This window comes from Balaenoptera acutorostrata, chromosome 18 (genome assembly GCF_949987535.1).
Source record: "Balaenoptera acutorostrata chromosome 18, mBalAcu1.1, whole genome shotgun sequence".
In the NCBI taxonomy this organism is placed as follows: domain Eukaryota; kingdom Metazoa; phylum Chordata; class Mammalia; order Artiodactyla; family Balaenopteridae; genus Balaenoptera; species Balaenoptera acutorostrata.
In genome coordinates this window covers 1,279,800-1,300,726 of record NC_080081.1, presented here as the reverse complement: position 1 = coordinate 1,300,726, position 20,927 = coordinate 1,279,800, and the positions used below count along the sequence as shown (strand labels likewise).

Sequence of the window (20,927 nt, the reverse complement as noted above, 5' to 3'; positions counted from 1 at the left end):
GCTTCTATATTGAAGGACAGGAATAGAATGAAAGACTGGCCCTCATCAACTCTGCTACAGTCTTACATTCAAACTGTCTTCCTGTCCAACAACCTGGGGTTCAGTTAATGCACCTAGTTTACTACGAAGGTTGACAATAGGAGAGAACAGGGCATGCTTATGCCTCGTTCAACATGAATATGGACGTTCAACAAATCAGCAAAAATGCATTATTTTATGGCTCAACAGTTGGTTCAGTTTAAATCCCTAGATAAAAAAGGCATAGAAAAATATTACCATGAGTGTGAAATAGTTACCTTCAGTAAAGAATGGGTAGCTAGAACTTAAAGGATGTTTTTGAGCGGCTGACTAACAATGTGGAAACCACCGCTAACTGTGATTTTTGCAAGTTGCCTCATCTTCTGGAGTGCTCCCTGCGGTGACGGCAGCGTCCTTCTGGATGAAGCCCTCTTTCTCCCTCCTTCCACTGGAATCATCTCCCCCGTCCCTTCTCCACCTCCCCCACCCCCTGCCTTTCCCGAAGACCAGCCAGGACCCTGTGGAGTAGATGTGAGCTGCTCAGTCATGGTGCATTATATATAAATGGGACACACCCGTACACAGGTGTGTTTCATGTCAGCATGTGGGAATCTACACAGCCGTGTCCACATGGGCTGCCGTAAAAGCTCTGACTTTGTAATTCTTCCATAAAATTGGAAAATAATTCATTATAATTGCAAGACAATATGGTTTCTAGGTGAGTTTCAAGTAATCTCTTAGAAATACTAGGTTAAGCCAGGGATCCTCTGAATTCCAATCAGAAACACTTTGAGGCCTTTTTGAAAATGCGGATAAGTTCTTCAAGAGATTGGGTCAGCTGGTCTGGGAGGGGGCCTGCACACTGGAATGTTCTAAAGGCTTCGGGTGATTCTCTTATGAAATATTCTTACCTGAACAACTATTTTTGCAGGTAGGTTGTGAAAATAGCGAACTCTCTAGTCAGAAAGTTCATTTTTGTACATTTAGAATTAATCTTATAGACCTGGGAAAACAGCTTTTAAAAAGTTAACATCTCTGGTTTTCCATTAAAATATAATTAAAATTAATGGATACAGGAAGCTTTAGTTATCCTAAAAGTTCCATCCCGGTAAAATATTTGTTCTGTATATTTTAAAGAGGACTGGGGTGGAGGGCATTAAATTATGTTTTAATTCCATCCCATCAATGAGAATATGAGAAAAAAGTAAGAGCCTTATTTCAAGCACGTATTAGCGGTGTGTGCATTCATGGAAACTAAGAATGTGTCTCAGGTGCTGCTTTTATAGTAAGGTAAATTAGTGTTTTGATCTCTGTTTCTTATAAAGTAGATAGTAGCCTGAATAGTCTAGCCATTTTCCCCAGTTTTGTTGAGATATAATTGGCATACAGCACTATATAAGATTGAGGTGCACAGCATAATGATTTGACTTAGATACATCATGGAATGATCACCATCATCTCATAGAGACACAACATTAAAGAAATAGAAAAAAAGTATTTTTTCCTTGTGATGAGAACTCAGGATTTACTCTCAACAACCTTTGTATATAACAAACAGCAGTGCTAATTATATATATCAATTGTTAATAATGTGATTATAATTAATCACAAATTATTGTACTTATTTATCTTATAACTGGAAGTTTGTACCTTTTGACAGCCTTCATCCAATTCCCCTTTCCCCCTCCTCTGGTAACCACAAATCTGATCTCTTTTTCTCTGAGTTTCTTTGTTGGTTTGTTTTTGAAGTATAATTGACCTACAATGCTATGTTAGTTTCTGTTGCACAACATAGTGATTGGATTTTTTTATACATTTCAGAGTGATGACCATGATAAGCCTAGTTGCCATCTGTCGCCATACAGAGACACACTTTTTGAAATGCCTATCTTGAGGGAATCTGTGAGGCTGAGAAGTCACTTTCTTTCATGGGAAGCCCTGAGAACTTTCTTAATCTTCATACTGACATTTGCCTTTCGTCACACTTTGTAGTATAATCAAAAATTTCTATTTTGGCCTTCCAGGTTCAAGAATAAGTTCTAAAAATGAAGAGTTGGCAGGATGGTTATACAAAAGAAAGGAGCAATGTGGGTGAAGCAGTGAGTCAACTGCTCTATATTATAAAAATCTAACAAGTAGTCATCTGTTGTGACACAGGCATTACCTTGCAGCATTAGGGAATGGATGTGACCTTGTCAACATTTGCATTTTGTGTACAAGTTAGGTATCACCAAGAGGTGATACATTGGGAAGACATTTCAAGCATGACTAAGGCTCTGAGCGAGCACGTGGAAATACTCTTCCTGCAGAATTATCCTTCCCGTTACCCCGATTTACCGGACAGCAGTGTGCGGGACGCGGCGCCCAGCAGCGGCGCCCAAGCATTACTGGTGCTCAGGACTAGAAGTACCCGGGTTCTTGGGTGCTGTGAGAGAAATGGGGGCCGTTTCTTTAGGAGCTTGCGTCCCATCGGATTGAAGGGGCACTCCAGGCTTTAGGGGGGGAGACTACTTGGGAGAGAAAGGGGTCTGCCCAGGCCCTCCTCGGGGGCCCCAGAACAAAGAAGATGCTCTGTTGCCCCTCCATCCTCCCTCCTCGCTGTGGGAGGACCCCGAGCGTCTTTCGGGCCCATCCCTGGGCCCCAGCTATGAGGAACAGCCAATTCCGACCCAGGCACCCAGACTTGGGGCCGTCGGAATGAAGCGGCTGGACCCGCTGCCCTCTGCTCCGGCCCTGGGCCTCACTGGACTGGCATGGCCGCGGACAGATGGGCGGACCTCAGCAGTGCCAGCCGGGTCCGCTGCGATAGCGGGTCTTTTCCTGGGGAGCTACCCCCAGTCTCACTACTGAGGCCACGGGAAAGGCGTGCTGCCAGAGGCCAAGTTCTCTGGGTAGAGGCCTGGGCACCTGGGGAGGCCGGAGGAGCGGAGCTGCGCTCTCTGTCCCCTCCTGGTGCCCTGGGATCTGCAAAGCTGCCACCAGCGGGGGCGGGGAGGGGTCACTCGGCTGGAGGAGGACAGACCCCGAGGTGGGGTAGGGAGCTGGCTCAGTCCTTCCCCAGGCAGGCACCTCGCATCTCCCCCACCGCTGCTCCTCCCCTGCCTGGGCGAGAGAGGCGGTCTCCGTGTTTACTGAATTCCTAGGTCACCGGCGCCCAGGGCTCGGCCACGACTTTCCGAGCGCTCGCGTTCCTGGCGCTGTGCCCCTCGTGTCCACACGGGCTCTCGCGCTCCAGGCCTAGATGTGGGTTAAAACTCCACTTCACAAGCCCCTTGATATGAGATATGGATTTGACATCTGTTTGCCAGAGTGTTTTGCACTTAGCCTAACACCCACTATTAAGTGACAAAATTGTGGCAGCCTGTCAAAGCCAGATGACTGGCAGCTGCTCTCTTACAAAACCATTCAAATATTTGCAGGTTTTGAAGCTTTATGCAGTGTTGTACCCAATCTTTCAGTGATTTAACATGTAAAATATAAGTCAAAGTTTTAAATCTGGATTCCAAAATGTTTCCATTTTCCCTCCAAAAAGAGAACGCTTTCAGGGTGTCTGCTGGAACGGGTCCAGTTCCGGCCCGCTCCTTCTTCCCCAGCATGAGATTCCTGCACAAACCTGGTTTTTAAAAACTGTCAAGGACCAAACTCTATCTTCCTGCTGTTACCGACATCTCCGATGACAGAACTAAATTACCTTAAACTCCAAGGGAATACAGTTCCTCAAAAGTAGACTGCAAATAATAATAATAATAATAATAATAATCCCCGAGTAAAGCAATGCTTTATTTTGCATTTGACAGTTACACCAATGTGCCTTTGGGGGACCAGCATCCTAGTTAACGCTGAGCTCTTTGGTGATTTCTAAAACACTGCCTCCTCTCACTGCACCTCTAAATAGCTTAGTCCGATTAAGAAATAATTTGCAAATGACAGTGTTTCTCTAGATTAAGGTCCATTGAGTAAAGTCATGTGGGGTTTTGTCTCCACAATTTGCACCCGGCAGACAAGGACCTCCTGAAAACTGCAGCTGTGAGCAATGAAAAAAAAAAAATTATCATACATTTGTCCAAGATATATCGATAAGTACACACGCCTCACCCCCTGGAAAGACTCAGGGCTGCCAAGCACTTAAGATGTTCAAATGTGCTGTACTTGTACGCCTTTTTTTTTTTATGTTGGTAAATATCGTTCCTTCTGGTGGGAGGGGGGGGTCATAAGTCCTTTGGGAAAAGGTAGGGTCATCATTTTCAGAAAGGCAGTTACTTTACTTTTGATACATTTCCAGAGAGGCTCTCAGAGGGTGCTAGAAGCACAATGCTAGAGAGAGGTGGGAGAGAGGCGTGGAGAGGGATGGCTGCAGCCCAGGCGCCTCCTCGGAAGGTTTTCTCCTCGGGCTCTGCCGGATGGACGGCTCGGTCCTCTGGGGGAGGCCGGGGCCTCCGCCTGCAGAGGGAGTCTGGGCGCAGCGAGGGCCGGCGCCCTGGGGTGGCCGCGCAGCCCCGCCGGGTTCCCCACCGGCCGTGCGCCCCGGGAACGCCAGCCTCCCGGCCGCCGCCACTTTTTACCTGGAGAGTTTTGTGTCCACAACACTAAACCTTCGACACAGTCTCTGGTTCAGCAGCTGCCCAGTTGTTCGGCGGGGGGTAGGGGGTAGGGGGGGTGGAGGTTAAAAGCCTGTAGCAGAGCAAAACAAAACAAACAAACAATAAGTAAAAAAAATAAAAGCAAGGCCAAGGTGTCCCCTGGGCGGGAGAACAAAGCTGAAGCTCGGCCCGAGAGGAGAGATCCCGAGCGAGGACGTGGCGGGGAGCGAGGGGGCGGCGCTGAGACCCTTGTAAGCGGTCCAGGTGACTCGCGACTGCGGGTGTGGGGCTGACATCCTCCCCCCGAGGTCGGGAAGGGACCCGGAGAGCAGTTCGAGGCGGAACTCGGTAGCCTGCGTGATGACAGGAGTGACAACTATTTTACGGGGCGGGGGTGGGGGGGGCGGGTGCAGGAGAGAAGGGGGACTTGTCGGCCGGGGCAGCTTTATTGGGCCCGATCTCTGAGGCCGGGCCGGGCCGGGGCTGGGGGCAACGGAGGATCCGCGGAGCGCAGGGGGGCGCGGCTCCACCTCCCGCTCCGAACGGCGTCGCAGCTGCTGGCGAACCAACTGCTCGACTCTATTCACTGTCGAGGAGGAACAAAAAAGTGGCTATTTATTAGAATACTTGTTTGGTATTGTTCGGCGCCACACAAAAGACGTTTCATTATGTGGAGGGATCCCCCTTTTTCCAGGGAGAAACAATAACTTGAAATTGTCTTTAAAGTCTTTTCCATCAGTAATAAATTTCATTTTCTGGTCTCTCCCGCCGGCAGCGTGCGTGTCCGGGAGGGCGCGCGAGGCGAGGAGCGGCGTGTGCGTGTGCAGCGAGTGTGCGAGCGGGGCGCGCGTGAGTGTGCGCGTGTGAGTGTGCGTGCGCGTGGCGCCCGCGTCCGCCGTGCGGCGCCGCCGGAGCCGGCCGGGCTGGGGTCCCTGGGCAGCGGCGCGCGGCGTGAGGAGCGGGCGGGCCCCGCGACGCCGGGTTGGGGAGGTGCCCGGGGCCGAGCGCCGGGGCGGCGCTGAGCCGCACCCGCTCCGGGGACCCGCTGCAGCCGGCGAAGGAACTAACTGTAAGTGTGTCTCCAACTTGCGCGCGGACTGCCGCGCGCCCCGAGCCGGGGAAGGGGGCGGGAGGGGCTCGGGGGGGTGGCGCGGGGGCCCTAGGCGACCTTCCGGGGGCGGGGGGCGTAGAGTGTCCCCCAGCTTCCGTCCGCGGTCGAGCACAGGTGGGGAGCTGCGCTGACCGCCGCGGGCGGACTCGGACCCGCGCGCCGGCCACGTTGGTCATTTTCTTATCTGTGCGTTCACGCCTCCCTCCTCCTCGGCTTTTTGGATTGGCCGCCGCCCAAGGGGCCGAGGCTCTCTTTCACTCCGGGTCGCCTTTTGCGGGGAGGGGGGAGGGAGGTCGAGCCAGTCGGTTTTGGGGGGGAAGGTTCGCGTCCGCAGGCTCCCCTTTTCCTCCTGCCCGCGCGCCCCCGCCCCGCCGAGGCCCGGGCTCCCGGCGCAGCGCCCTTGCCCTTGGCCGAGCCGACTCCGGCTCTCGGCAGCGCGCCCGGCAGCGCTGGGAACTAAAGCCGCGGGTCGAAATTACGTTTTAAAAATGAACGTGTCGAGCGCGTGCCATTTAGTGAGAGGCGTTTTGGGCAAAGAATCAATTTAACTTTGACCGACCGACGGTCTTGACTGTTCATACTGCCACACACACAAACACACACACACACACACACACGCTCAAAATCAGCGGACCGGATCCCTGGACACGCGGCGAGCGCCCCTAGACTGGGCGCCTGGCCGCCGCCTCCGTCCTGCTGGCCAGGGCAGCGCGCCCCGAGGTGGGGTCCAGGGTGCCCTTCAGCCCCGCCTGCCCGGTGGGCCGCTTTAGGTAGGGGTGACCCCCCCGCGCGGTCGCCCACCCCCTCGGCGCGTCCTCCCTCCTCCAGCGAAATGGCTCCCGCTCGGCTTCACGGCTCCACACGACGCGCGCCTCGTCCTCCCCGCGCGCAGCTGGGACCCTCCCCACCCGCGTGCGCGGGCCGCCCGCCTCCGCCCTCTGTTTCCCCGGTCTGAGCCGCCCGCCGAGAGGTGCGGTGGCGAAGTTTCAAAGGTGAAAGGGATTTTCGGCGGTGGCTGGCGCTGGAAACCAGCGGCCGGGAGGGGCCGGTCAGGCAGCCATCGACCGGGCGCAGGACGGGGCTGGCGGCCTCTCCGTGCAAGAAACGGGTGTTTGAACACGATAGCGGCCGCCAGTCAATTAACCCAGTAAAAGCCCGCTTTTCCGCATCGATTTCCCGGGGCGCTCCGGGGCCGGCGTTCTGGAAGCTCCTTTGTGAAGGCGGGTGCGCGGGGGTCTGCACCGAGGGTGCTCAGTTGGCTCAGAGACCCTCAGCCCCGCGGCAGGGCTGCCCAGGCGGCCGGGTCGGGGGCTTCTCCCTCCGCTCGGGTCGAGGAGGGAGGGGTTCTGTCCTCAGAACCCGCGGCAGAGGGGGGAACGCCCCCGACGCGCCCCAACCGTGGCTGCGAACCAGAGTTAAGGCCAGCGCCCACGCGGAGAGGAGCTGCGCCCCACCCCACCTCCCTGCGGTGCTCCCAGTGTTCCTGTCCCAGCAGCGTCTTTCATGGACGGGGCGACGCAGGCCGGGCGAGTGGCCTGAGCGCTGGCAGGCCAGAGAACGCCACACTTGCTCCTTGAGGGCGACAGAAAACCTCCAGGTGGCCTTGTGTTCCAGTCCTCGTTATCACCAGAGAGGACAGAGCGAAAGGCCGAGGCTGGCGTGTGATGAGAGCAGCCGGAGGGAGCTGGCAGCCTTGGGATCAGAAGGAGGGGGCATCTCTCAAGGAACCTGCGGGAACTGCGGCCAGGTAGACTTGCTGGAGCCGACCTCCCCGTGCACGAGGAGAAGGAGGCCGCCGGGACCCTGGCGCGGGGCGGTGCCCGCCCTGGGCGAAAGCAGAGGGTCAGGCACGGGGAAAGGCCGGTGGTAACGAGGGTCTCCTGCAGGAGCACACGCGCCTGTTGTCGTGAGGGCTCGACACCATGTTCGATGAAACCTAAGAAAACGCAGAGCTCCTGCCCTGAAACCCTAACACCCCTCCTCTGCTGCTTGATGGGGTCCTTTGTCCTTTGGGACCACTTGCCAGTGCCCCAGGGTGCCCGTCCAGGAGCGGTCGGTCCATAAAGGGAGAGGTGGTCCCCAGCGGCCAGATGGAAGGGTGGAAGTCTCCCACCAGCCAGTTTTGTAGAAAACCCCACTGTGTTCACCCACTTTTTCCTCACTCAGATTTAGGGGTCAAATATTTACCTTTGAAATAGGGTGCACTCTCTTTCTCCCTTCCTCCTCCTCTCTCTCTCTCTCTCTCTCTCTCTCTCTCACGCCAAACCTCCCTCCATCTTATTTTGATGGTGCCCAATTCCCAAACTGATTACTGTTCTGAGTGGGGGGAGGTCCCTGGAGACCCTTGGGGCTGGGCTGCAGGTCCTTCCCCATCCCTCCTGCCACCCCAAATATCTAAGAAAGAATAATACAAGTGTGTTCTCCAAAAGACCCGTGCACCCAGATAGTCACCAGACCTCCACCCAACGAGAGGGAAACCTGATTTCCCCTTGCAGGATGGCTGGCTCTGTCTCTGTGGGGTGAGAAAATGGCACTGAAATGCAGCCAGGGGGCCTCTCAGCTCAGAGCGCAGGGCCCTGGTGCTGCCTTTGGAGCCCAACCCCACTGCCTGAAGATTTTGACTGACCCGCTTCTCTGTTTGCTGTTTTCTGAAGTAAGCAACTGCAAGGGCTTGAAATTGTGTCACAAGTGATGTTTTAATCTCATTGAAAAGTGTATTAAAGGACAAGATGTAATTTATGTGAGATGCTTCGATGAAAGGAGAGATTGGAGTGGATGGTCTTTTCACTCATGTGAACCTCGTGTCATGTTTATATTGAAGCCTGTGTAGCTAATCTAATTTACAATAACAGGGATGGCCTGTACGAAAAAGCATCTCTGATTTCACTTTATTTCTTTTCATATAGAAATTCCTTATGACTTGTCTCCTCTTTTGAGTGATGCCTTTTCTATTTGGGGGCTAATGAGAGAGAATATGAGAAAGGGCCATGTTTACTCATAACCGTGGCTCTTTCCTGCATACAGCTCCTGGTCCTTGGCCGGCCTGGACTTGACCGGGGCACTGCATGGCCCTGAGGCACTATTTTTGATCTTTTCGGAACGAACCTTATGGCAGCCTCCAGGGTCAAACCCTCCCCGCCACACACAGTTGGATGGGGCCTGCCAGGCTTGTCTGTTTAACTGCAGAGGCTGGATCGGTTTCTGCCAAGGATGTTGGCTTTAGAAGTTAGCTTAATCAGATGTACTGTATTCACAGGCCTTTATTTCTGCAAATTTTAATTTGAACAGTTAGGAAGGCCCCCCCATTCGGCAAAGTCTGATCTTTGCTGAGTCTTCACCGGAGCTTTGGAAGAAGCCAAGCACACCTCCTGCTCAGACGAGGAGCTTTGTATTCTCATTATCACATTGAACACAAGCATTCTTTACCAATAAAATCTACACGCGTTAGAAAATTACAACTTTTGTACAACGTAAAAAGGTGTATTCAAACTGTTAATTACCGGAGGTTGTGTGAATGAAACTTTAGCAGTGACCCATTTAATTCTGTGGTAATTACTGACAAAATAAGACAAGGATGAATCACAATACGGTATATTTATCTTGAAGGAGAATATTGCACTGGTGTAGTTAAGCCAAAGAGTAAGAAAAAATTAGAATGGGGTGTTGCAGAAATATAAAAAGTACATAAAAATTGCACTCAAACCATTTGGGTTCAAAGCACAGAAGGCGCGGCTCAGGTGGCTTTCTGAAAAGCCCATGCAAATTTTAGAGGTTCCGGCATTTTCTCCCTAAAATCCAAGGCTCCTAAACCGTGTGCTCTGGCATCGTCGTCTCAGCTCCGCGGATTCCTCGCCTTGAGCGCAACTTTCGCGAGTCCTAGAAATCTGGGAGGCAGAAGGAGGGTTCTGCCTCGTCTCCCGCCCGACTCGCGCCCCGGGGAGGAGAGGCTGGACAGCCCGGTCGCCGAGCGGGATTCCCGGGTGACCCTGAAACCGCGTTGAGCCCAGGCTCGGGCCGGCCAGGCGGGGTGGGGAGGGGGTCGGCGACGTCGCCTCGCCCAGTTTGCTTCCTGCAGGCGAGTCTAACGGCTTTTTCCCTCCCTCTCCTTCCTGGGGCCTTCAGCGATGGTCCAGGAAGGGGCGCGGCCCGGCTTGCGCCCATCTTCCTCTGCCCAGGGTCGGGCAGCGGCTTCGCCAGGGCCAACCGGGCCAGGCCACTGAGCGCTAGCCGGGGTCCCCACTCGAACCACTTTCCCGCCCAGCCCTGCGTAATCGGCGGGCACAGAGAATGCGGGCAGCCTGCGGCGCCCATAGGCGCCTGGCTCCCCACGCGCTCACCCCGCCTCCAGCTCCAGGGACCGGCGAGGGCTGCCCTGGGCCGGTGGCCCTGCGCCCTCCCGCAGCGGGGCGGGGTGGGAGCCGGGGCAGACTCCCGCCTTCAGCGGCCACCCAATAGAAGTGCGCGCTGAAGCCGCGCTCGGCCCAGCCCTCCGCCCCAGTTGGTTTGGGCAGGGTGGGCACCCTCGAGGAGACCCCAGCGCCCAAGCGGACGGGACAGTAGACAGGCCTGGCTGAGATTCTTCTCGGAAAGTTTCCCGCAAAAGAAGCGCCGGGCAGGCGAGCGGCAGGAGGAGCCGAGCTGGCGGGGAGGCCTGGGCGCCCGGCACCCCGCGGCCGCCCTCCCTCCAGAGCGCCCGCAGCTCGCCCGGGCGGAGGGCGCGAGGCTCCCCTCGGGTCCCAGTGTTTTCCTCCCCTTGTCTTCTCTCGTTCATTCATAAACCTGGTGGCTACAGACGCGGCTTGAATATTGACGGCTCTCCCCCAACTGCTCCGCCGTTAACCCAATTACAGAATTCATCAAGAACTGTGTTGAATTATCTCTTTCCATACAGTATCAGCATTAGCCTAATTAAAAGCTATAATGTCTGATATAATGATTAAATCGTTAGCTCTGCTGTAGGGAAGCAATATTTTGTTTTCCCTTCAATTAGAAGCTGATTGAGGTTTTCAGAGCAGGTCAGCTGTGAAATTTGAATTATATGTGTGAGTACTGCTCACAGGGTGAGCCCCTACTCGAAAGCTCCCAGAGATTCTCCAAACGCTTTCACCCAGAGCGCTAGAGGCACAAACAACGCGCGCGCGCTCACACGCAGGGTTGTTTGATCTTCGCTGTGAATTTACGGATCTCCACGCCGATCGCTGGAGACAGAGTCTTGCTTGGCTTCGAGGGGATGGGCTTTATTTCCTTTTTCCTGTAGACGGTCCTGGGACAGCCCTCCAAACCCCACGCTTCTAGTTGAAGGAGAGGAAAGGGCCTTGCACGCTCCGAGCAGCTACAAAGACCTCCTGCTCTGTGATGACCGAAGTCGCTCGAAGCTCCATATCGGCAGCGATTCTCTTTCCCTTCTCCTTCCTCTCTTTCCCCCTTTCCCACGACTGTTTTTTCCCCTTTAACACAAAAACGAACCAACAAAAAAAACTTTTCGGTTACTTTGGCTCCTTGGCCTTGGCAACAGTGGGGTCAAGGTCGCCGTGTCAGGGAGCAGAGGGGGGACTGAGAGCGTCCGGGCACCGGGAGAGACGAGCGCCCACACGACCCCCAGCCCGCCGCCCGCGCGCTCCGGCGCGCAAACCCCCGAACGCGCGCGCGCCGAGCCCCGGAGCCCGGCGTGTGGCTGGGGAGCGCCGGCCCGAGGCCCTGGAGCTCCGCCCGGACGGCGAGGGCGGCGGCGGCCAGCAGACGGCGATCGCGGCCCGCGCGGCGGCCGGGTCCAGGCAGACGCGCGCGGGGCCGGGGCCGGGGTCGGGGCGCGCGCCCGGGCCGGTTCCCCGCCCCCCACCGCATCCCCGCGAGGTCCCCTCCGGCCAGCACGCCGCCCGGCGCCGCGGTCTCCTCCCACACGCGCGCGTCTCCGCCTCTTCTCCGTCTGCGCCTCCTGTTGGCCGAGATGACCTCGGACGCCTCTTCCAAATGAACTATCTTTCTCTTCTTTCCTTTTCTTTCCCGCGCTTTCTTTCCGCCTTCTCTTCCTCGCTCTCCTCAGATCGCTCCTTTCTTTCCCCAAAGTCCTGCCTAGGAACTGGCGGCTCCGTCGTGGTTTGCCTCTTGGAACTCTGGTTTCAGTCCTTTGGACTACGCCCTGGGCGGTCTACGGAAGCGCCTACACGTGGCCTCCGTCCTCAGGGGCCTCGGGAAGCCGCTGGGGCTGAACTACGGGAGGGCCGCAGGCGGAGGTCTGGGCACATCCGCCGGAGGGTGTCATCAAGACAGGCCGTCTGCGCCAGGGCCTCGGAAGACGGGAGAGTATTGGTCTTCTTCGCTTCCCCAGAGTGACCTTTGATTGTCCTCTGGAACCCCTAATCTGTCCATCTCTCTGCTTCTTGGAGCTTGAGACGGGCACTGGTACAGAAGGTCACCTCTGTGTGCCTGAAGGCTAGCTTTCATTTACAGATTGCTAGGGCCGGGGTTGCTGTCCACAGTAACCCTCTGTGCTTCCCAGAATTCTCCTGAGCGCAGCCAAGGGGAGGGGAAAAAGCAAACGCCAAAGAAGTTTCAGTCACTCCATACAGGCAGTATAAGCTACTGGGGTTAGATTTAAAGTCCAGAACTCAAGTTATTTGAAAGTCAAGGGCTCTTGTATAGTTGCCTAAATACAGCACATAAATATATATGCATATATGCTTTGTGTACACACCTGTATGTATCTGTATGCCTATATTCTGTGGTATACATGGTATATACAGGTGTGCATATATCGTGTGCACCAGTATGTATATGTATGCATATATGTATATGTCCTGTGTGTATACATATATTTATATGTATGCATATGTACATATATTCTGTGTACACACATGTATGTAAACATGTGCATATATTCTGTGTGTGTGCATATGTATGTTTATACACATGCATATATTCTGTGTATACACATGGATATAAACATGTGTATATATTCTGTGTATATGCATACGTATATACACATGCATATATTCTGTGGGTACACATGTATGCATACATATGCAAGGTGTGTGTATTTAATTTCCTCTAATGATGGCTTGGATCTGAATTTTCTTTGAGGATCATGCCTACAAGTTAAATAAAAGAACAGAAAGCATCTTTACTTATGCACATTTCTAAGTTGATCTTCTCTTTGGCGCCTTGAACAAAGAGGCACAATGAAGTTTCTGAGCTGCCAAGAGAGCAAATGTGGTCACTCAACAGTGAATGAATCCTTTGCTGGGGGTCTGGGCTCTGATGTTACTTGGACCTAGTGTAGTCTGTCTTCAGATTCTCCAGTGCCTGGCCTTGTAGAAAGTCCTCAGCGTAAAGAAGGTCCCTGCCAACCTGGTGGGGGGCAGGAGGGAGAAACATAGAATCGGGGAGAGGAGGTGTTTTTCAAGCCGTTTTGAACCATTTTCTCTTTTTAAAGAGTGGCTGGGGGTGGGGGGAGTCACAAGGAGCAAGGCATTGAGGCTCCTAGAAGCCATTGCCGGCAGGAGTTAATATCATGCTCCACAATCTCCGAGCCAGGATGGAAGGCACTGAGAGGTCTGGCAAGCAGCGCCCTGCCACTGCCTGACTGGCACAGGCGGCGGCTGCCAATCATCTATCGCTTGGCAACAAGTTACACCTGCAGCTCGGGTTTAATACTGATGCACTTGGACACCCATAGTGTGTGCACCCGCGAGGGCCCAGGGAACACCTCATCACTAAGAAGGGCTTATGGAGAGCGCCCCGAACGCTGAACACTAGCACGATCTCACACAAGGCTAAACCATTTACCCCCTATTTAGATGCTCTGCAAAACAAGGGTAACTTTGTATTTGGAAACAATTTTCAGGACTATGGTAGAAAGAAACCAGACCATTTCAAAGTCAGCTATCCAAGCTCCCCAAAGCATAAAGCCTTCCTGCAGTGTGCACTGGAGAGCAGGGTGTTTATAAAATAAATTGCTCCATTGATATGGAAAAGAATGTGCCAAGCCTGATTCACACAAAGCATTTTCAGGGGGGCTTAGGCTATTTATTTTAAAATCTAAATTGAAAAGCAGAGGAAAGAAATCTTTCAATTGCTAAGTGTATAATATAGTTTATAATTTGTAAACCATTTCCTTTATTTCAGTCTTGCTGACTTTCCATAACACACTGGATCACAAGGCACACCCATTGCCTCCTAAATTATCAAAGGAGAAACAGATCTGTAGCATTCGTAAACAGTATTCTTGTTCTTTTTTTGTTCATTCACAATGTAACTGATATTTGGAGGTAGTGCCTGAAACAAATCAAAAGGTTTAACAAACTCGACTGGTGAAATAAGAAGGCAGTTGAAAACCAAGTTTATAACCTAGATATTTAGTGAAAAATAAATATGAAATGACGTTTCCTTTCTAATATAATTATATATTATTTGATGAGTTCACTATTAAATGCTGAATGGCCTGAAATGAAAGCAGTTTAATCTGCAGAGACCAATTTGCTCTTGCACTGCATACTGTAGCAACCCTGCAATAAAAAAAAAAGCCTACAGTAATAATCATAGTAATTGAGAGGAAAGAAAGCATTATTCCTGTACCTTGGACAAGCAAGAGGGTCAGGAAATTCACAACGGCAGCATTTTTTTTTTAAATAGAGGGGGGGAAAGGGAAGAGGCGTCATGTATTCACTGACCAACACACTTAAACATCACTATTACTCCTCTTGTAATGACCATCATCATCATTATATGTTTATTTCTATTACAGTATGGTCAGCCGGGGCCGCTTTGGTCAGGCTCCACTTTACCCACCAGGAATCTCCTAAACACCTCCCTCTGCGGCGCACAGAGACGCCCCCGTTACTCCATGAGGACTCTGGAGGGATGCTTGGACTCTCATGAATTTTCTGCAAGTCTTTGGGCCACTTTCATACCATTGGGATTGTACCGGCAGCGTGAGCGCAGTGGTGTTTGAGAATGGGCTTGGAAATCTCTTGTACTTCCCGGTATTGAGAATCCTTCAAGGTTTAAGAATTGTAACCGCAGGTCTATGCCTTAATCGTTCCAGGAAACAGGCCTCTCGTTTGCATAATGCAGGAAAACGGCATCTGTCGCTCGGTCCCGAGGCCTCACTTTTCCGATTCGGGTTCAGGTGGGCCCCACTCCGTTCACGGAGTTTTCGCAGTTCTTAGGCAAACGGCTTGTGGAAGATTCGCTCCAAGAGAGCGTGGGCTAGATCATTCTTTTGCGATTTCAACAAACTTTTTCAACTGTCGTTGAGTAACTAGATTCCAGATAGATCTTGTTGTTTTCAACCTTCCCAGAAATTCCTTTTTAGGAGGAAGAAGCCAAATTGAGACGAGCACGTGATTACAACCCCTAGGCTCATTAAAAGACCCCCCGCCTCCAAAATAAGAGTTCAGGGCTAAGGCTAAAAGCAGCTGTGGATCCCAGCCCGACACAAGTGCTTCCCCGTTACGGGATTATCGTGGCCTGGACCGCGGAGGCCTGGCCTACGAGAGGGGGCACTGGAGAACTTCAGCACAGCGGCGGGGAAGCGCGCATCCGTGGGAGGGCGGGGGGCTGAGCTGTCCAGGCCTCGCAGGAGAGCCCGCGGGGTGCGGGGAGAGGGGGGCTTTCCGGTTGTGTACCTAGGACGCTCTCCCTTGCTCCCAAGGGCGCGCCCTTGCTTTCCAGCCCTCGGGCCGAGCTGAGGGCGAGGATGCCGCCTCGGCCTCCAACTTTCCGCTTCCCAGCAGGCGCAGAGTTGGCTGGCAGGGGAGCAGAGGCGGAGCCGGGTCTCCTTTGCGCTCTTTTAAACAAGGCTCCGGGCTGCATTCCCCCGCCACCACCCCCCCGCCCCGCAGGATTCTTTCTTCGTCTTCGCTTTTAAACCCAATCGTTAATCGTTCGGAGCGCGCGGGCGGGGAGAGGCAAGGAGGGTGAGCTCGGGGTTCGCCGCCGCCGCGCGCGCTCAGGAAGCAGCGTGGCTGTGACCCCCTCTCGGGCCTCCTCCCACCCCCCTCCTTCCTCCCCCTCCTCCCCGCTCCGCCGCCCGCGCCCGGCGCCTCTACTCCCTCCCCACGTCACTCGCCAGCGCGCCATGCAAATCACCGCCGCCGCCGGCTCCCATTGGCCGCGGCGCGCTCATTTAATGGCAGCCCGGGCCGGGCGTATGGCTGCTGGGCCCCGCGCGCCGCCGGCCCCGCGTGCGCCTCCGCTCCGAGCGCACGGCCCCGGGCAGGCAGCGGGTAGCCCATCGGTGGCTCGGCCACCCTGCTTTCTGGCCCTCTCTGCGCGCCTGCCCTCCCTCAGCTGCCCCCGGCCCCCCTCCCCGGCGGCACCGTGAGCGCCCCCCCGCGCCCCCCCCTCGGCGGCTCGCTCCCCACGGGCACCTGGGACCGGCACATGCCCAGCGCACGCGGCACGCCGCGCTGCTAGAAGTTGCAGCCCCGGAGTTGGAGGCCGCCGAGGACCGAGCGCAGGAGGAAGGAGGCTCCGGCGGCGGGCGGGCGAGGCGGCGGCGGCGAGCCCCGGGCCGGGCCCGGCCCCGCGCACCGCTCGCGTCCCGGAAAGTGGAGCTGCAACTTGGCCGCGACTGAACCTGTTTGCACCGCTCCGCCGAGGGCGACCCGGCTGCGGCGGCGACAGCGATCCCGGCCCTCGGCCTCCTTGGCAAGTGGTTTGTGCTGCAGAGAAACTTTCCACCTGTGAGCCGGACCGGCGCTAAGTGCGTGTGTTTTTGCCTCTTTTTTGTTGCTGTCGCCTCCACCTCTCCCCATTCTTCTCTCTGCCAGGACCTCTCCCCGCGACCCACGTCTCGTTCCGTCTGAGCCCCTCTCCGTCCCCCGCGCCCCCCGGCTGTCTATGCTCCAGGCCCCCTCCTCGCGGTGCCGGTGAACCCGCGAGCCGCCCCGATGTACAGCATGATGATGGAGACCGACCTGCACTCGCCCGGCGGCGCCCAGGCCCCCACGAACCTGTCGGGCCCGGCCGGGGCGGGCGGGGGCGGCGGGGGCGGCGGCGGCGGCGCGGGAGCCAAGGCCAACCAGGACCGGGTGAAGCGGCCCATGAACGCCTTCATGGTGTGGTCCCGCGGACAGCGGCGCAAGATGGCCCAGGAGAACCCCAAGATGCACAACTCGGAGATCAGCAAGCGCCTGGGCGCCGAGTGGAAGGTCATGTCCGAAGCCGAGAAGCGGCCTTTCATCGACGAGGCCAAGCGGCTGCGCGCGCTGCACATGAAGGAGCACCCGGACTACAAGTACCGGCCGCGCCGCAAGACCAAGACGCTGCTCAAGAAGGACAAGTACTCGCTGGCCGGCGGGCTGCTGGCGGCAGGCGCGGGCGGCGGCGGCGCGGCCGTGGCCATGGGCGTGGGCGTGGGTGTGGGCGCGGCGGCCGTGGGCCAGCGCCTCGAGAGCCCGGGCGGCGCGGCGGCCGGCGGCTACGCGCACGTCAACGGCTGGGCCAACGGCGCCTACCCCGGCTCGGTGGCGGCGGCGGCGGCGGCCGCGGCCATGATGCAGGAGGCGCAGCTGGCCTACGGGCAACATCCGGGCGCGGGCGGCGCGCACCCGCACGCGCACCCGGCGCACCCGCACCCGCACCACCCGCACGCGCACCCGCACAACCCGCAGCCCATGCACCGCTACGACATGGGCGCGCTGCAGTACAGCCCCATCTCCAACTCGCAGGGCTACATGAGCGCCTCGCCCTCGGGCTACGGCGGCCTCCCCTACGGCGCCGCGGCCGCCGCCGCCGCCGCCGCGGGCGGCGCGCACCAGAACTCGGCCGTGGCGGCGGCGGCGGCGGCGGCGGCCGCGTCGTCGGGCGCCCTGGGCGCGCTCGGCTCGCTCGTCAAGTCGGAGCCGAGCGGCAGCCCGCCGGCCCCGGCGCACTCGCGGGCGCCGTGCCCCGGGGACCTGCGCGAGATGATCAGCATGTACTTGCCGGCCGGCGAGGGCGGCGACCCGGCGGCGGCGGCCGCAGCCGCGGCGCAGAGCCGGCTGCACTCGCTGCCGCAGCACTACCAGGGCGCGGGCGCGGGCGTCAACGGCACGGTGCCCCTGACGCACATCTAGGGACGTGGGGGGCCCTGCGGCCGGCGACGCGCCGCCTGGCTTTTGTACAGACGTTTCCACGTTCTCGTAAACAGGCAAACACTGGCGCCGAGCACCAGGTGACACCCGGCCCCCCTAACCGGGAGCTCCTGGGGACCGCTAGGCGGGACCGTTGTGCGTTTGAGACTGAACTTCGGTGTTTTCTTGAGACTTTTTGTACAGTATTTATCACCCGCGGAGGCAGAAAGCGTTTTCTTTGCTCGAGGGGACACAGAGACCAAACCAAGCGAGAGGCGACGCCAGCTTTTTTCGATCCCGGCCGCGCGCCCGCCCTCCGCCCGCATCGCCTCCTGACGGCGTCGGGTGCCGGCGACGCGGGGAGCTGCTCTCATTTGTTATCGGTGTAGTGAGCCAGAGCCAAACACACGCTTTTGGTGGTCGTTACCGCCTTGGGGGCTTGGTTGGTTAACTTATACCAAGAGATCCCCACCTGTACCCCTTTCAGACGGCAGCGTTATTCTGGGTTTTGTAAAACTTTCTGTATCTGAGCATTTCCGGTTTTTTGTTTTGTATTATTTCATGTAAACGCGTTGTGAAGTTTTTATTGGAGGCGTTGCGGTGTGGGCAGGAGGATTCAGATTATGTACATAGTTTCCTGAAAAGCTTTTCTTCTCGAAACGGTAAAGGAACCTCCACCCTGAAAATGCATCGAGCTTTGAGTCAATAAATTTAAGAGGGAGAAGTCCGGTTTTTCCCCCTAAACTTGAAACGTGCTAAATTTAGATTCATGTTTTATGAGCTCAAAACACCATCAGTAAATCTGACTAAGGAGAAAGAAAAATTATCAGCATGAACTAAAACTGAGGGAACCCCAGGGGAGAGGGTACGGTTTTCATGGAGCTGCATTCAGAGGAACCGGAGGGAAGTTAAAATCGGTAGATTATTTTGTAGCGTTTACAGTGTTATTACGGAACGAGAAATAATTGCCCCCCCAAAAAAAATTTAGTTTTGTAGTCCGGCCGTTGGGTGTGTAGTTTTTAGCTTCCGGCGGGCTTTGTGATCCCTGGTTTCGGGCTTTGCCTCTTGCAGCTGGCCCGGGACCTCAGTGCAGTTTGGGGCGGTGGAGGGAGGAGAGAAGACCCCAATGGCGGGACCAGGCCAAGGATGGATGACAGAGACCACGGCGGGGGCGCGGGGGCCCCCGACTCCCGGGCAGTTAACAAGATTGCGAGTGGAATTTTCTGAATTTGGCGCAAGGAAACGCACTCTCTAAACTAAAATGTACTGCAACCGAGGCCCCTCCGTCTGTCCTCAGCCCCTCCCTCTGGTATATTTCTCCTTGGAAAGGGACAAAATAATTTTGTTGGATTTTCACACACACAGAACCGACCGCCCCCACATGCCCCGCCGTGACACTGGGATGCAAGTTGCTAGCCGATGTGAACGCAAAATGCGGTGTTTATTATTCCTAATGAGATCTGAGGTTGTTTGATGCTTTAAATTTTTTAATTATATTTTTTCTAGGTGTTTATTGGTACATTGCAGTTTTTTTCTGGATTTTAAAGTTTTCTGTAAAACTTTGTCTTCAAGTAATCTGACAGCATTAAATATTGCATTTAAAAGTTATACTGTAGCAAATACGTTTTGACATTAGTCACAGCATAAAGATGAAATATTTTTGAAAAGAACAAACTTTTAGGCCAGATGGAAATATGTTGATTTCATCAACCCCTCATTTTCTTAACATCTTTTTTTTTTTTTTGGTACTGGAATGAGCATAGACTATCCTTCCAAACATGGGCCTATGCTAGCAGGTTAATGAGAACTACATTCAGGCTGTGCTGGAGAATAGCTTTAAGTAAAATGCTCACCTGACAATTGACATGTGTAATTTTTTTGAGTCACTTTGATAATTTTGCTTCAACCACTCATTCCTTAAGGTGATTGCAGAAATTTCAAAAACGACGTCAATTGCTTCTTTCTAACAAGATAATAAAGTCTCCCTCTTTTTTCTTTTCCCTCTCTCTCTTTTTTTTTTTTTTTTTTTTTGCTTTAGCAATCTGATGTGTTTGGATACATAGGGACTGCTGAGCAGAACAGCATCTTCAGATAGTGAGATAGTCTGGGAATAAATGCCACACACAATCCCCTCTGGGAGAGGAAATTCTGTGATGCTCTGTGAACTCCACATGCAGCCTAAGGTGCAGGCCTCATTTACTCTGAAATATACAGAGTTCAGTGGACTCCGTCTGGCTCTTTTGCAGCATCTCCCTGCACTTACTAAGGTGGCAGGCAGATGTGGGGTTGTGCTCGAATATATGTGTAACCAAACTTGTATCTGTGCTCGACTATTGGCATAACAATATTAGTAATGTGGGTAACACCTGAAATGTTTCTGACTATAAAAAGTTTAGCAGGATGCGGGGGACTCCGGGCAGAGCTGTCTGTCGATTTCCTGGAAGGTGGACTTATAGTGTGGCATTTTCCCCTATGTGTCTCATACAGAGTCAGCAGAAATAGTCAATGCCAGGTGGCCCAAGCCACTTTGTTAAAAACCCAGGAAGGTCTTAAAAGAGGAACTCCTGAAATCCAGCAATTTTGTTTTGTTGACTAGAACAATGTGAAGAAAAGCAAATATAAATTCTTTAATGATTCAATTTTGAAACAACCTGGGATGGGGGAGTAGAAATTAGCTAGGATTCATCCTTCAGGATTGAGATCTTATCATTCCAGCGCTGTTTCTTCGATTTAAATTCGCGGGGAGAATATTCCACAAGGCTCCTGAGACGCCTCACTCAACTGTGAATTCCGTTCTTGCCGAGGTACCCCTCACCCCATTCACGAACTGAAATGTTATGTGACCATCATTATACTGTGATGGCCTCATCCACTTCCAGATCCCAGAGCGGTACTTCTATCGCTTATTCCAATTTTGTATGATAACCGTGTGGAGAGCGCGGACAGTCTTTGGTGGCCTTGTGCAAAGTTTGCACAACTTCGTGCCGGGACGACCGCGGGAGCTCAGGAACCGGCCTCCGTGCGCCGCCCGGCTCTCCAGGCTGAGGGTAGCACGGTTTGTTTGCTGGAGGAATTTTTTGCTCGTTTTTGTCCTCCGCCCCCCGCCCCCTTTTTTTTTTAAACTCACAGGCCCCTTTCGTTGTTGTTAAGACTTTGACCCTA

At 54.5% G+C, this 20,927-nt stretch overlaps 1 protein-coding gene across 2 annotated transcripts; it reads left to right on the top strand.

Annotated features, from left to right (window-relative positions):
* Positions 1-16,372: 16,372 nt before the first annotated feature.
* Positions 16,373-17,768, top strand: SOX1 (SRY-box transcription factor 1). Of its 2 annotated transcripts, XM_057532983.1 has the most exons (2): positions 16,743-17,393; positions 17,472-17,768. In XM_057532983.1, exons 1-2 carry the CDS (start codon positions 16,755-16,757, stop codon positions 17,766-17,768), a joined length of 936 nt encoding a protein of 311 aa, XP_057388966.1. In that variant the 5' UTR covers positions 16,743-16,754. The 2 variants fall into 2 exon arrangements, with proteins under 2 accessions (XP_057388965.1, XP_057388966.1); XM_057532982.1 differs by having other exon boundaries at positions 16,373-17,768.
* Positions 17,769-20,927: the final 3,159 nt, after the last annotated feature.

What these genes read in the sequence shown, in the direction of transcription:
- SOX1 (XM_057532982.1), top strand. Translation starts at nt 16,602, where the DNA reads ATGTACAGCATGATGATGGAGACCGACCTGCACTCGCCCGGCGGCGCC.